A 14,143-nucleotide genomic window follows, 5' to 3' on the forward strand; every position below is an offset into this window, starting at 1 on the left:
TCACTTTGGATAAAAGCATCCAACCAAATAGTTACCTTGAGGAAGAAATGGAAAAGTACCTAAGCAACATTCCTATATGCTCACTTAATATGTAACCTAAAAGTACCTAAAACTCAAGAATACTGAATCTGCTTCACCATCATGATATTAAACTCTAAAGTAACATATTGTGTGTTTCTCACAGAACTGTGAGCCTGGAATATGCAAATACCCAAATGGAAAACATTGACCAAGTGGCCTTGACAAAATAATAACTTGTCTTCTAGAAGAAGGGGGTCACCTCTTATTACGCATCTCCTTAAAGTGCTACAGCTATAATTATTATCATTGGTTTGTCATATTACCTAATATCTTTTGACCAATAGCTTTATTATATTATATCGGTATTAACATAATCATGAATATTCAACACTATAAAACTGTGCAATCATCCAGATTTTTAATTCCTTGGCTCCCAACCTGCAGATTGAATAAATCTGTCAAACTGCCACTCTCTTGTCCTGAGTTTTCTTCCACAGAGTCACAAAATTCACTAAATGTAGAGGAATTTATCCTGGTGCCATTGGTGCAGAGCCATATTTCAAATGTAGTAATGCATGTACATACCATAATACATTTGTAGCCCTGGCTATAGTGGGAATCAAACCCTTCAAACCCAATCAAATCAAACCCTACAGGGTACAGGGACAACAGGACTCCACAGACAGTGCAAGACATACAATATGCACTAGACCACGCACATCCATTAGTATAAAAAGGTCTCATGAGCTCTTACCTTTGTAGAAGCACTCCTCACTGTGCATGATGGTAATCCTGTGGCCTCCGAGGCACGAGGCCCGATGCAGCTCACAGTGGTTCTGGTACAGCTTCCCATCTGAACCACACACGGGTTTATAGTGCGGTTTACAGCGGTCCAAACAGTTACACTCCCCTTGGCCGGTCTCATGGTTGACCACACAGTGACGTCCCAAGCCACAGTACTTGTGTTCACATGGGCCAGGGTAGCCATTGTGTCCCATAAAACCTGGGGAAACACAAAGAAAAGAATGGCGTCAAAGCATGCTGTGGTCGGACCAAAACCATGCGCTGTATCTGTCCAAGTACATTCATAGGGAAGAAAAATGCAGTTTCTTATCGATGCACACGTATTGTTGAAACAATACAGCGGGTTTTTAACAGGACCAAAATATCATAAAACTCAGTAACAATGTAAACTTTCAATTCAAGTAAAATTTGGGACAGCAAGGTGGCGTAGTGAGTAGTGAGACCGCCCTTGAGCTGGAAAACAAAAAAGGTCATAAGAGAAGCAAAACTGCAGCTGTGTGCTGTTTCTATAACAGCAGTGTGGGGGAGATATAGTACACTGTATATATTAATAGAAACTGGGTGGTAGGACTTTGAAGATTGTTTCACTTACAAAAGGATTTACAAGAACAAGGTTTGCCCTAAAGAAAAGATTAGTGTGATACTCTCTCGTATCTTGGGGGGGGAGAGGGGATTATGTTTTGGTTCGCCATCTCCAACTGTATGAACACTAACGAGTCTTGACAGGCCACAGATCAGCCTGTACAGTAACCCATGAACCACATCAAATGTATTGCCTCTCTAATGGCAGCTTGCTCACTCTCGGGTCTCTTAGGTAACAGCTCCGTTGCCCTTTGGAATCGTCCTCATGGGGGGAGAAAGGGACATGATCAGCACAGCAGAAAAAAAAACACAACCGATGGAGGTAATGGCTGCTCAGGCTATAGATTAAGTTGTGAACATAGGGACGGTTGGCAATGATTACAGAGATAATGATTATAGGTTTGTTCACTGCTTATTCCATTTGTAAAAAGGCCACTTAGACAAGTCGGTGCTTTGTCCTTATGCACATTGTCAAAGGAATGGGATTGCAATTAGGGGTGGAACAAGTATTCAAAACGTGTATTTAATTTCAAGTAGAGATACTTTGACAAAGAAAAACTTAAGGAAAAGTGAAAGTTCTCTCACATACCACTCAATTAGAAGTCTTAAATTATCAACTATCAAATGTACTTATGTACCAAAAGTAAAAGTCATTGTGGCGGCTGTGGTAACACCGTTATTTTCAGCCATTTTGCAATCAGTTAATCATCACACACCTGCTTAGTGTCAGTGATCTTGAACTGGGTTGGAAAGTGAATTTCCCACACAAAAAACAATCCGATTGTTCTTTTCAATTTTGCCGGGTTACTTTGATTTCAAATGTTAACGTTAGCTAGATTTGATATATATATATATTTGAAGGAAGATTTTGTTGTTTTAAAGTTGTTTTAATTGTCTAACCTTAAATATTAGCTAACCTTTTCACATGACGAACATGTAGAAATGGTGTGACATTAGATAACAGGTCACATAATCCTTTCATGATGGAGAGATTTTCCTCATTTCAAGAAATTTGGTGAGACTGTGTTGTAGCAAACTACAGCACAGGACAGCAGGGCAGCCGAGCTGTGAGAGAGACCGTCCCCACAACAGCCAATGACCAGCTGACTTGATTTCCATGTTGTAGCAGTCAATGTCACCAAACCCCTACTCGCTCACGGTAAACCGCTCTGGATGAGAGTTTGGGCTTTCCAAACTTCCCTCCCATATTGCACTCTGTCCGTGTTGCACCGACCAATAAATATCGACTAGAGAGTCCTGAGTGGGAGGTGTTTCAGTGCATTAATTACAATCAATCTCTAATGCATCTGGGATTTGAGCAGCATGGTTTCCAACGCATAAACTCACAAGGAGGTCAAGATAAAATGCCCAATGTTTATGGATATAGAAAGTATATCACTGCTGTTAAAGAAAAACTTTTGCTTTCGAGCTTTTGTTTTCAGTTCAGTTAGTATCAGTTTCTTGATCTCAGTCTTGATGTCACACAGTAGACACCTGTTTCTTTTGCACAGTCTGGAGTTTTACTGAGATTTAGCATATTGCTGTCGCCGGCTAACCTTTTTCTTCTTTTTTCTTTTTCTTCTTTCCTTTTTTTTTTCAGTGTTTTGTTTTTGTTTCTCCTTTCTTTCTTCATTCCTGAAAATCTTCCTTTTTAACAGACGTGGGGTTTTCACCCGAAAGGTGGTCATGAATATACAAAAACCTAACTTGTGACAGGTGGATGGAAGGGCAAACAAACCGACTTGAAGTGCTAAGCCTCAGTCAGACCCCCACACACCGGTCTGTATTATCCTCTAGCCGTCACAGAGGATTTAGACGATACAAGTGTGTACACTGTGACCTGATTGGAGCCAGTCAATTTGCTAGTTTATTAATTCCCCACGGTGCCCTGGCATAATGATTATTCAATGGGAATTTGTGTCGCACAGCCAGGCGTCCTCTGCCACCAGCGGGGTCAGCGAAGGGCAGAGCCATTTGCTATCAGTATGCACGTCCCACAGCCTGGTGATCAGCTGGCATCGGAGACAAATGACTAATTCTGCACAGCCATTCGTTTATTGATGACTTATTGCTTGGGAGGGGGCGGGCAGGGATAGGGATGCGCAGTGCCCAGTACGTACCCGAGGGTCATTGAGTTTTAAACTGCAACTGTGCGCTGGGAAGTTCACTGAAATGTAAATCGCCTACAAGGAGCACAGACTGCGGGTACCGATGGAAATAATGTGATTCAGTGTCTTGCTCAAGGACACTTGAGCAGAGCAGATGCTTCCTATCAGCTGGGTCACAGAGTTTGCTTACTACTATGTCACCCTGCAGCCCATTACATCATATGACACGACACAATATGATACAATACTAGTGGTTGAGATAGTACTGAAATCCTTTACTTAAGTAAAAGTAGCAAAACCATAATGGAAAAGTAGGCTACTTCATTACAAGTAAAAGTTCTGCATTCAAAAGTTTACTTAAGTAAAATTATAGAAGTATTAGCAGTAAAATGCACATAAGTATCAAAAGTAAAAGTACTCATTCTGAAGAACGGTCCCTTTCAGGATGTAAAATTATTGATGCATTAACCTGTAAGAAGTATTATAATGTTGTCGGTCTAACTGCTCCATATACTGTTGGGAGTACATCTGAAATGTAGTGGAGTACAAGTATAAAGTCTCACAAAATGGAAACACTCAAGTAAAGTGGCAGCACCTCAAAATTGTACTTAAGAAAAGTACTTGAGTAAATGTACTTAGTTACTTTCCAGCTCTGTACAATACTATACAATGCGAAACAATGTGATACAATATGATCATTGCTATGTGTCAGAAAATCAAGTATATCATAGATAAGTATTGCTAATAGGGAAACTGTCTCAGTGTAGACAACAATAGCTATAGATGTGAAGAAAATGATTCTGAATGATCTCATTAAAAACAATGAGACAGGCAGTAAATCTGCTCTATGCAGGTAGGACGCTGGTGTTTATTCAGACCGTGTTATACGGCACCAAGGTCTTGACATATATGACTCCATTGTGCATCATTTGAAGGGCATCATCCCTTGATGCATGCATAATGAGGTGAACACTGTGTAAAAGGATAACAGACGTACTTGGACATGGCCGACACGATCAGATCGGCATTGTGGATGGATCAAAGCCCCGCTACCACAGTAAAAAGACGAGCTCAAGAAAAACACAACAGTAAAATGGACATTTTCCTCCACAAATGTGCAACAACCTGTTCTGTTTGTAAAGTCTTTTTGAGCTGCCTTCTAACATCACAGGAGCTCAGGCTGAATCGAAACCCTCACATTCACTTAAGCAACACGCCAATCGTTTTGAAGCGCACTCACTCTCAGATATACATCTTTTTTCAACAAGCTATATTTCCTATTTCTGGCGTCCTCTCTCCCTAAACTAAGAATGTTCGTCTGGTACCCATCTGATGTTTTCCATTACAGCAGCTCAGAGTCCTGGGGGAGAGAGCAGAGTGTGGTAAACAACAGTCAGAGGCTCTAAGCTCGCTCGGCGCGCTGAGTTAAGCTGGCCCACAAGGCCCATGAACGAGAACAAGGGGATGCAAATCGGAATAAACAACTACTAAAACAATGCTAAAACTTTACATGGCACATAAACAATGTTGCATTCGCTCACACCAGCCGAGACTCCGCTCGATTAAGTTCCTTGAAAGTCTCAGCAGACGTCGAGCAGGTACACAAGGCTCTGCGGAGAGTGGCAGAAACTGGAATGTGTGTGTGTTTGTGTGTTTGTGTGTGTGTGTGTGTGCACTGTAGCAGATAAACTAGCATTTACAGTAGCGGCATCAAGTGTATTTTTAGCCGACCTGTTGTCATGCAAAGAAAAGTTTAATGTATTCATGGCTGAAGGTCCGACGTCATTGAAACGGCCATCACTCAGCTCCTAACAAGAGGGTTTCATTCTCACACATTGACTAAATTAAACTGTGACTATTAGCAGCGTCTCGGGAACAGCAAGTTCTACAGGAAGCAGTAGAATGTCACCAATTTGTTGGCAACAAATTATCTGTGACATATTTATGGACAGAGAAATTTAATGGCCCAAAGCATGATTTATTTTCAGCATTGTGAGCTGTAGGTTATGCGCAATCTTATAGATTTTAATTATATGTTAGACCTTTTAGCAGACACTCTTACAATTAGTGAACAGGTAGTTCAGTGTCTTGTTTAAGGGACATTTTGACATGAGACATTTGGCTGTTGTGGGGATCAAACTTGTGACCTTTAATTTACAGGACAGGCTTTTTCACAAGTAAGCCACCCTGACATAATAGTACTTTCCACACAGAAAAAAAAAGAAATACAGCAAATTTCCTATCCCTTCATAACTCAAAGTGGTAATCTACTTTTGTCCAACATTGAAAAACATTTTATAGTTGTGTGTGTGTGAGTGTGTGTGTGCTTTCTGTGACAATATATACCCACATCTTAGTGCCACTTTAATCTGTTTAAAAATGAAAAATCCTTTTTATTACCTCCGCCAAAGAGGTTATGTTTTCGGTGCCGTTTGTTTGTTTGATTGTTTGTCTGTTTGTTTGTCTGTTAGCAGGATTACGGAAAAACTACTGGCCCAATTTTCATGAAACTTCGTGGAAGGGTGTAGCATGGGCCAAGGAAGAACCCATTAAATTTTGGAGCGGATCCGGATCTGACTCACGACCAAGCAATAATAACACGAACCTTGGCGGAGGTCTGCGCTCTCCGAGTGCCCTTCTAGTTTTATCCTTTTTTTCTTGGTTCTCTGTGGCTCTCCTTGGCCCTTCAACATAAGGTCTTGCCCCAAAAAGGCACTGCACTGCAAAGCCAATAGGCCTTATAAGGAATATATAAATAAATATGACACAATATAGCATAATCTCACTTCTTTTCAAATCCCACTGTCCAAACTGATGCTCACTTGACCCAACAGAAAAAATAATCACTGCAATGATTATATATACATGAGTCTAACCAAATACAAATCCATTAATACTACCAAGCTGAAGGGCCTGCATCCAGCTATGGAGGTGTTGTGTTAACACCAGCAGAAATGCACTTCCTCTCCTTCCCCCACCATATGCTAATTGCAATACTGTGACAACGCTTTCACTTGTCTTGGTGGCATAAACAACTCGTGAACATTTTATGAGAAGCTATTTAAGGCATAAAAGCTTTTTCAACCCTTTGGAACCCAGTACCTCACTGTGTTTAAAACATTGATGACTTCCCTTCCACCTCAATGGCTCCATAGACCTTCCTCTGAATGCAGCGCACAGTGAAGCCTAAATAGATTTGGGTTGGAGCGTGCTGTACCTTTGCTGTTCTTACCAAGTGAAACAAAAACAAAAACTTAAGGCACAAGCACAAGCAAAGAACTAACTTTGTCCTGCAGATAAAATAAGTTCCTTGTTCTAGATGTTAGTTTGAGAGACAGGCACACGGTCCAATCAGTGAAGGCCATTTCTCTTCTTTCTGATGTTGGTTGGTTAGTAAACACTGCCTCCTGTTTGTTAATTAATCACATGACTTGATGAGTGACTGTTGGCTGGAGTACATCATTTTAAAGACGGTTTCATAGCATGGATGTATAGTTGGACTGAAGATTGCTTTGCCTGTAATTTTATTTGGCAGGTTTTTTCTTTTACCATTTTTTTTGTTTTGCAATCCACTCTAAACTTGAACAGAGGACAATTCCTTGGCATCGCTTGGCCTCTCCCTGTTTAATGAAAGGTGAGCACTGCACTCTGAAGCCGTGCCAGGCGTCTACTAGCTGTCTCTGCTTTCCAACTATAAAATACTTCACACACAGGTTGAGAGAAAGCTTACGTTCACATTTCAGACATTTAGCTCTTATCCAGGGTGACTAAACAGTAAAAGCCACTTTACTCTTTACCTTGCCAACATCACAAGTATAAGCGGAATCTGAATTCTTGCCATGTGTCCCTGGCACCCAAGGCCAACAGTTTTGAAAATCTCTAGGAAAGTAGTAATATTGGTAAAAAAAAAATTCTCATAAGGAAAATAAGCATTTATCGAATATATGCCATTGCTAATTCACTCTTACAACCTTTATCAGCACAGTCACTGACAAATTTGCAAAGATGAAATCTAGAAAAATGAATTTGTAGGGTCGGTGCAATATGCCAGATATATATGACAGATTTAGAAAAAAAAAAGTTGATTTGCTGTGATACTGAGGCTTTTACATGACTTAAACTGAATTGGTAAATATACCCAATTTTGGCTAAACACTTCTGTTTTTTGTTGTTTTTCTGTATGTTGCATTTTCTGTAGCATAATAGTTGTGAATTTTAACTGTAATCTTGGTATGCTGATAAGTTATTTTTGCCGTTTTAGACCTACAACATGTGATCACAACTTTAACCTGCACTCATACGCATTAAAGGCAAGCTCCGCCCCTGATTACAAGCAACCAATAGTAAGGAGTGCAAGAGTTACAGCCGTAGTGCGCTGACCTGCAACCACAAATATCCCTGTGTCCCTAGAATGATCACATATCATGGAGGGGAGTTAGATAAAGAAATAAGAGCTGGGGGAAAAGGTATTAAGTTTTTTTTAAAGAAGATAGGAGCATTTTCAGTGCAGGTGGAGGAGGAAGATACAGGAGAGGAGGATGTTTACCCCTGAACATCCATCTTGTAGCTCTTCTCCAAACACAAATGACAGCACATGAATAGAGTATGCCAGTTCTCTGCGAGCTCTGACAGAACCCCCAAATCAAGTCATGTCGAATTTATTCATAAAACGCTGTCTAACAAAGACGTTCATCACGAAATGCTTTACAGAGTACAAAGGACATACTGTAAATACAGAAAAAAAACTGTATGAATAAACTCCTGCATTTTCCACCTTGACAGTGGTTCGGTGAGATATTCATTTCAGAATATTTTTCTCTAATATTTATTGTGACCTTCACATCATGGCTATTCTCTGTACTGAGATATTCTCCAGATTAGTAATACTTATCTCAATTCTCTACAAGCACTTCACAGAGCGCTCCTGTGTGTGAAGGTCCAGGGGTGAAGTGTAGCAAAATATCCTGTTCAAGGAGGTACTGTTAGTTTGCTGAAATGTTACTCAAGTAGAAGTAGGCCTAAACTGACTAGTGTAAAAATCTACTTTAGTAAAAGTAAAAAGTAGCTCATTTAAAATGTACACAGAGTAAGAAATACTGAGTAAAAAATAAGACATTTACAGTTAGGCTACATAGGGTAGATATATGGTCTTTCCCATGCAGTGTAAGGGCAAGAGGACAGAGAGTATGTGATATTACATTTTTTATAGACATATCTGTGATTTAAAAAAACATAACACTGAAAATGCCCATCCCCATTTTTCAAAAAGATTACTATATTGATGTTTCTTCTGTTAGTAGATGCCCAACTAGCTAGCAAGGCTAGTCAACTAGCTAGACAATGAATGATAGGCTAAAGCTAAGCATGAATACTGTAGCTGGTTGTTCTGCTAATGTTAACTAAACTACTTTGAGCAGTTAATGTTACAGTTACTTAAAGATTGCCACATGCTTTAGCAGATGCAGATGCTATTTTCAATCAGCCAGTTTCTGAAATGCTTATGGAGAAAAAAATTACACTCTGTATAGATGTGATGTAAAATATAGTGAGGTATAGTAAAACTACTGACTTTAAAAAACCTTTAAAAAAGTATAAAACTACTCAATTGCATTAACAAGAGTAAATGTAATTTGTTATTTCCTCTCGTGTGTGTGTGTGTGTGTTTCTGTCTGTCTGTCTACCCCTGTGTGTGTGTCTATCCCTGTGAGTGTTTCTATCCCTGTGAGTGTGTCTATTCCTGTGTGTGTGTGTCTCTGTGTGTGTGAATGGATTTGAGAGCACCTGGCAGCCACTTGGCGACTTTCCGTCCCATTTCATTCCCCGGCCTAATGACTGAACGTGGGCCGGCTTCTCTCTCATTCTGTCCACATCAGGATGCAGCACTGGGAGCGTTTCAACCAACAACCCTATTTGTCAAGGAGCGCCGACTAATTGTAAGCACCTCACGCTACTCCCAGTACTAATTCATATTACAGTGAGCTGTCTGGTTGGTTAGAAAACAGCAAACAGCAAACAGCAACCAGCGGTGCGGTTTCTCTTATGTCTGATATTTTTGCTTTGCTCTCTCTTTTGTGCTCATGCTTTTGAGATGATTGTGTGAATGCATGCATCTAAGTGTGTGTGTGCCCTTGTATTTTTATATTTATGAGGATCAAATGTAAGCAAATCAAAAATTCTGACAAGGATAGAAAGATGATGAAACTCCTCCAGTCTTCACTTGTTTAAAGTGATAGTTTAGGTTTAGGAGGGTTACCATCAGTAATAGAATTAGGTTTAGGTTAGGGTTAAGGGTTGAGGGTTTGGGTTAGGGTTAAGGTTAAGGTTAGATATGTAGTGGCAAGGGTTAAAGGTTAAATGTGTAATAATGGAAGGGCTTTGTTCCACTCAAAATGGTATTGAGTGGAACAAAGTAAACAGCCACAGAGCACGCACTGCAGAGATTGTTGTTGCTGTTTGAAGGCCATTCTACCACTCCAAAGTCCATTCAAAAATCTGGCAATTTGTTTTTGCCCTGCTTATTGGCAAAAACACACACCGGAATATATAATATGAGACTAATCGGTAGGGTGTTCTGGTAAGTTTGGCATCTATGTAATCCTCCAAACAGCACGAATTTTAACGGACCGGCCTATTTATCTGCCGGGGAAGTAGTAGAAGAAAAAAGTAGTAGAAGAAAAATGTGCCAATGTGGTAAAAACAGATAGAATGATAGAATGTTCATTGTTGCTGATTCTGAAACAGTCCAACCTGCCCACCATGCTGATGATGGTAGACCCTTTAAGGATTAGGGTTAGGGATTATGGCTACATGAAATGTAGCCAATGATTGCAATCAATGAACATTCATCAATGGAAATCAAAACAAAAGCATATTTTGTACAGATAGATCCGGTTTGGTTTGAACATTATATTCGACCCTTCAAAATTACTGAAAAGACATTCAACGCTCAATGCTCTTCCAATAAGTGAGCAGGTAGGGGTTCAGTGTCTTGCTCAAGGGCACTTTTACCAGGACACACTGGCTGCTGCAGCAATCAAACCTGTGACTTCATGGTTACCGGGCAACATGTCTAGCCACTAGTTCACCGTGCTGGAAACGTCTAATTCGAGAATGAGTAAAATAGCAATAGATTTAGTTGAGATGATCAAATAAATATTCATCAAACAATCTTCAGCTTAAGTCCCAAAATGGGAATTTTTAAAAGAGATATTTATTATGGATAGATTTTTTGGGCCGGGAGTTTTGACGGGCTGCTCTTGATGGAAAACAAGCTGTCTGTAACGTTCTCATTCTACAATAACTCAAATTTCAACTCTGTCTTTCATAGCCATACCGTTATCATTCATTTTAACTGCCACATACTGTCAGCCTGTGCGTAAAAGCCTTTGTCGAACAGCTTAATGATGAAGAAAAAAAAAATGTCTGTCAGTCCTGTGCTTTGGTTTTCTCCAGCTTCAAGGGAACGTTGCTGTGTGTTTTTTTAGAAGGATGAAGAGGAAGCTACAAAGGCTTCATGATAAAGAAGCAGGAGTGCGCAGGAAACGGGCCAGGTCTTCATCTGTCAGTCCCTGGACACCCCCCCCACACACACACACACACCTACACACACACACACACATATACTCCACCCCCACCCCCCAATGTAGCATCTACCTTCTTTTCTATCTCATGCTTATTCCATATTCCATATTCCATTTATGAATATAAGTAATTTATATATGTATTAAATTAAGGCAGGAGGACACCGAAAACGGTCTCTGCCTGGTCCTAAACTCTCCCTCCACTACTGTATATTGGTGCCTTGCATGTTTCTGGGCTTGGAGTCGTTTTTCCTTTGAAATCGTGCCTGCATGGGCACATATTCCAAGTGACATTAATGAGATAAAGCAGATTTATCTACGCTCAAACGCAGTACTGACAGTCTTTCAGGGCATTCTCCCTACTTGCCTTGTGGGCTTTACTAGCTTTACTATGAAGTCTTTCTCACTCCGAAACACAGGGCTATATATCAATTCTGAATGAAAAATAGTCTCCTGCAGCTCCTTACTTAGTATTTCAGCACAATTCTATGACTATGTAGTGCTCTTGAACATAAACTTGAAACAATTAAGTTTAAAATGTAATCAGCATGTCATATCACCTAATAATTTATAATAACGAGATAAGAATCAGAATATTTTATAATTACTTTTTTTTTCTTTTATATCCAGCAATCATATTCTAGGAGTAGGTCTCCATTTTTTTCAAATATTGGATATTTAATTTTGGAGTGAAAATAAATATGGTCGTCTGTCTCTGCACCAGGTCTGAAAGCAAAGGAGATTTGTTTGCTTTGTTGTATAGCCTATGGAGGGCTATTCCATTTAAACTCAATGGGAGCCCTTTTCAAAGGGCAAAAAAAATCCAGTGTCACCAAAAAATGGGACATGAACTGAATAGTGAAGAGGTTGAAGCAGATATATTAAAAAAAAGAAACACATCTGCAAAAATACATTTTGGGGGGAATGATGAAACACATGAAAGACTATCTAAGCTTTCAGCTCAAGAAAGACACCAAAATTGCAGTTCTGTATTTTTTTTTTCACTCAACTGCAGCGGATAAGCTAAACCCCAGCTGAGACAGAGACCATGCAACAAAACAAGAGTCTACTGCCAGTCAACATGACTTTTTACATCGCTCAGCATGCAAACACTGATACTGACTGTGCAACAAAAAAGAGCTTGGAAGCATAATCTGGAATCTGAGTGTGTTAGAGACACTAAGACCCTCGCCACTTTGACTCATACGGTCTATTTATGCTTCCTAAATTGACCCCAAACTCTGGAGTTAGATATTAATGCAGTTGATGCCCACTGTGAGGCGATTAATGTCAAGCTCCTGGGGGAAGTTGGATATAAACTTCTGAGAAATCCCTAAGAATGTTTTTTTTTTGGGATGGAGTTGCTGCTGCACAACTTAGGAAATGGCATTCACTTTCAGATATTAAGTCCCCTATTGATATTATGGTGTGTGTATGTGTGTGTGTGTGTGTGTGTGTGTGTGTGTGTGTGTGTGTGAGAGTGAGCTGTGGGGTTGTTTTAAGCTCGGACTCTGCGGCGGTCGGCCCATTCAGATAAAAGGTACATTAAAGTGAATCTCCGCCGAGAGCAGGAACCGCCCTTCAAGATAATGTTCTCCCTGCGATTACTGTGTTGACCTTCAAAAAATAGACCGCTATCACCAAGCCTTCATCGTTATCCACTGTAAGTACCGCGGGTTCATGTGGATCACTGAGAATTATTGATGATTCTCAATTAGATCCGTCTCACTCCATTTAATTCTACATATTCAGGATATGGTTTTGCCAAAAGTTATGGGTATCAACATCCTGGGAGTCATTTATAGCCTGAAGATAAGTGTTGATGGTAATACTGTTGATCTTGCTAACTGTGCAGCACATTACGTTTCTTTTGCCACCAGTGATGATCATCAGGACACCTATCACTCAATTTTGTGTTATTAGCATTTTTACATGAGCAGTTTCACACTCTTCTGCATGCCATAACACTATACTATGTCTTAAAGCGGTATGCCACTCAGTTTAAAGGTTCATAAATTTTATTCCTGTGGCCTAGGACAGTCCAATCAATATTTATGAACATGAACAACTCTGTCCCGCAGCCAGAAGCCACAGAACTATGATTTGGCCCTGTGATGTAATCGGAATTTAAAATCTGTAGAATGAAAATCTGTGGAATGAAATGGAAATGATGGTAAAAATGACTGGGATAAGGGCCCAGAAGGGTTTGCTGGAGATAAGGCTGCTTTTCCTACATCAGAGCTGATAAAAGGACTAGAGCTCATTTGGTTTTAAAAAATCAAACATTATGTGAGCCCACAAAATAATCTGTTCATTGTCGGTGGAGCAGTTCCAAATTTCCAGGGGTGGAAAGACTGCTAAAACATCCTGCTGAAGGAGAAGAACTGTTACTTTGCTTAAACTTTCCTTGTGTAGAGGTAAAATTACTGGTATAAAAAATTATTTGAGCGCAGTAAAACGTTTAAAATGTACTAAGTTACTGAGATACTTGACATTGATCCATATGATCTTTCCCATGAAATGTAAAAAAGACGAAATGAGAGAGAGTGTGAAATTGATTATTTTAATTTAAAATAATTCTAGGTTGTGTTACTGCTGATTCCTGTACAGATTATTGCTCTTTCCTTCAGCAACATGCTAAAACTAGTCAAGGCCATGGCTTTCAATCTGACATTCACTGACTTCCCCTTACCTTGTTTCATAAATTGGCCGGTTTCTGATGCAATGTCTATGAAGTGGCAATCTTGTGTAGCCACACCTTCGGTTTTAGATAAATTCTCCACATAAAACATGGGATATAACAAGACTTTGCAGAGCTAAAGGCAGCATTGATCAGCTCTGAATTTCAAATAGGATTCACGCACAAGCCCCTGGAAACTTCTAGCTTGTTTTTCTGCCATGGTAGAACAGATTTCCATCGTTAGTTTAACACTAGTAACTGTCAAAGTAACTGCCACAGGGATTAATCAAGGCAGTAGCTTTGATTTAGCATCTTCCTTGTTGTCACTATGACATTAAACATGTAAGCACCAAACAGTGCCAGGCTCC

The 14,143-nt window shown here is 39.9% G+C and overlaps 1 protein-coding gene across 1 annotated transcript in view; it reads right to left on the bottom strand.

Moving 5' to 3' along the window:
• Window positions 1-606: 606 nt before the first annotated feature.
• Window positions 607-14,143, bottom strand: part of LOC139661225 (follistatin-related protein 5-like) — a gene marked incomplete at its 3' end in the record, with an annotated part of 32,074 nt that continues 18,537 nt past the window's right edge. Inside the window, exons 3-4 of the mRNA XM_071539634.1 lie at window positions 776-1,024; window positions 607-671 (exon numbers count right to left, since the gene is read on the bottom strand). Of these exons, the coding sequence (XP_071395735.1) occupies window positions 607-671; window positions 776-1,024 (314 nt within the window). The remainder of the gene's footprint in view (window positions 672-775; window positions 1,025-14,143) is intronic.

This window comes from Centroberyx affinis, unplaced genomic scaffold (assembly GCF_046629955.1).
Source record: "Centroberyx affinis isolate AG114_WGS23_722 - 3 ecotype Tasmania unplaced genomic scaffold, CSIRO-AGI_Caff_v1 ptg003478l_1, whole genome shotgun sequence".
NCBI classification, from domain to species: domain Eukaryota; kingdom Metazoa; phylum Chordata; class Actinopteri; order Beryciformes; family Berycidae; genus Centroberyx; species Centroberyx affinis.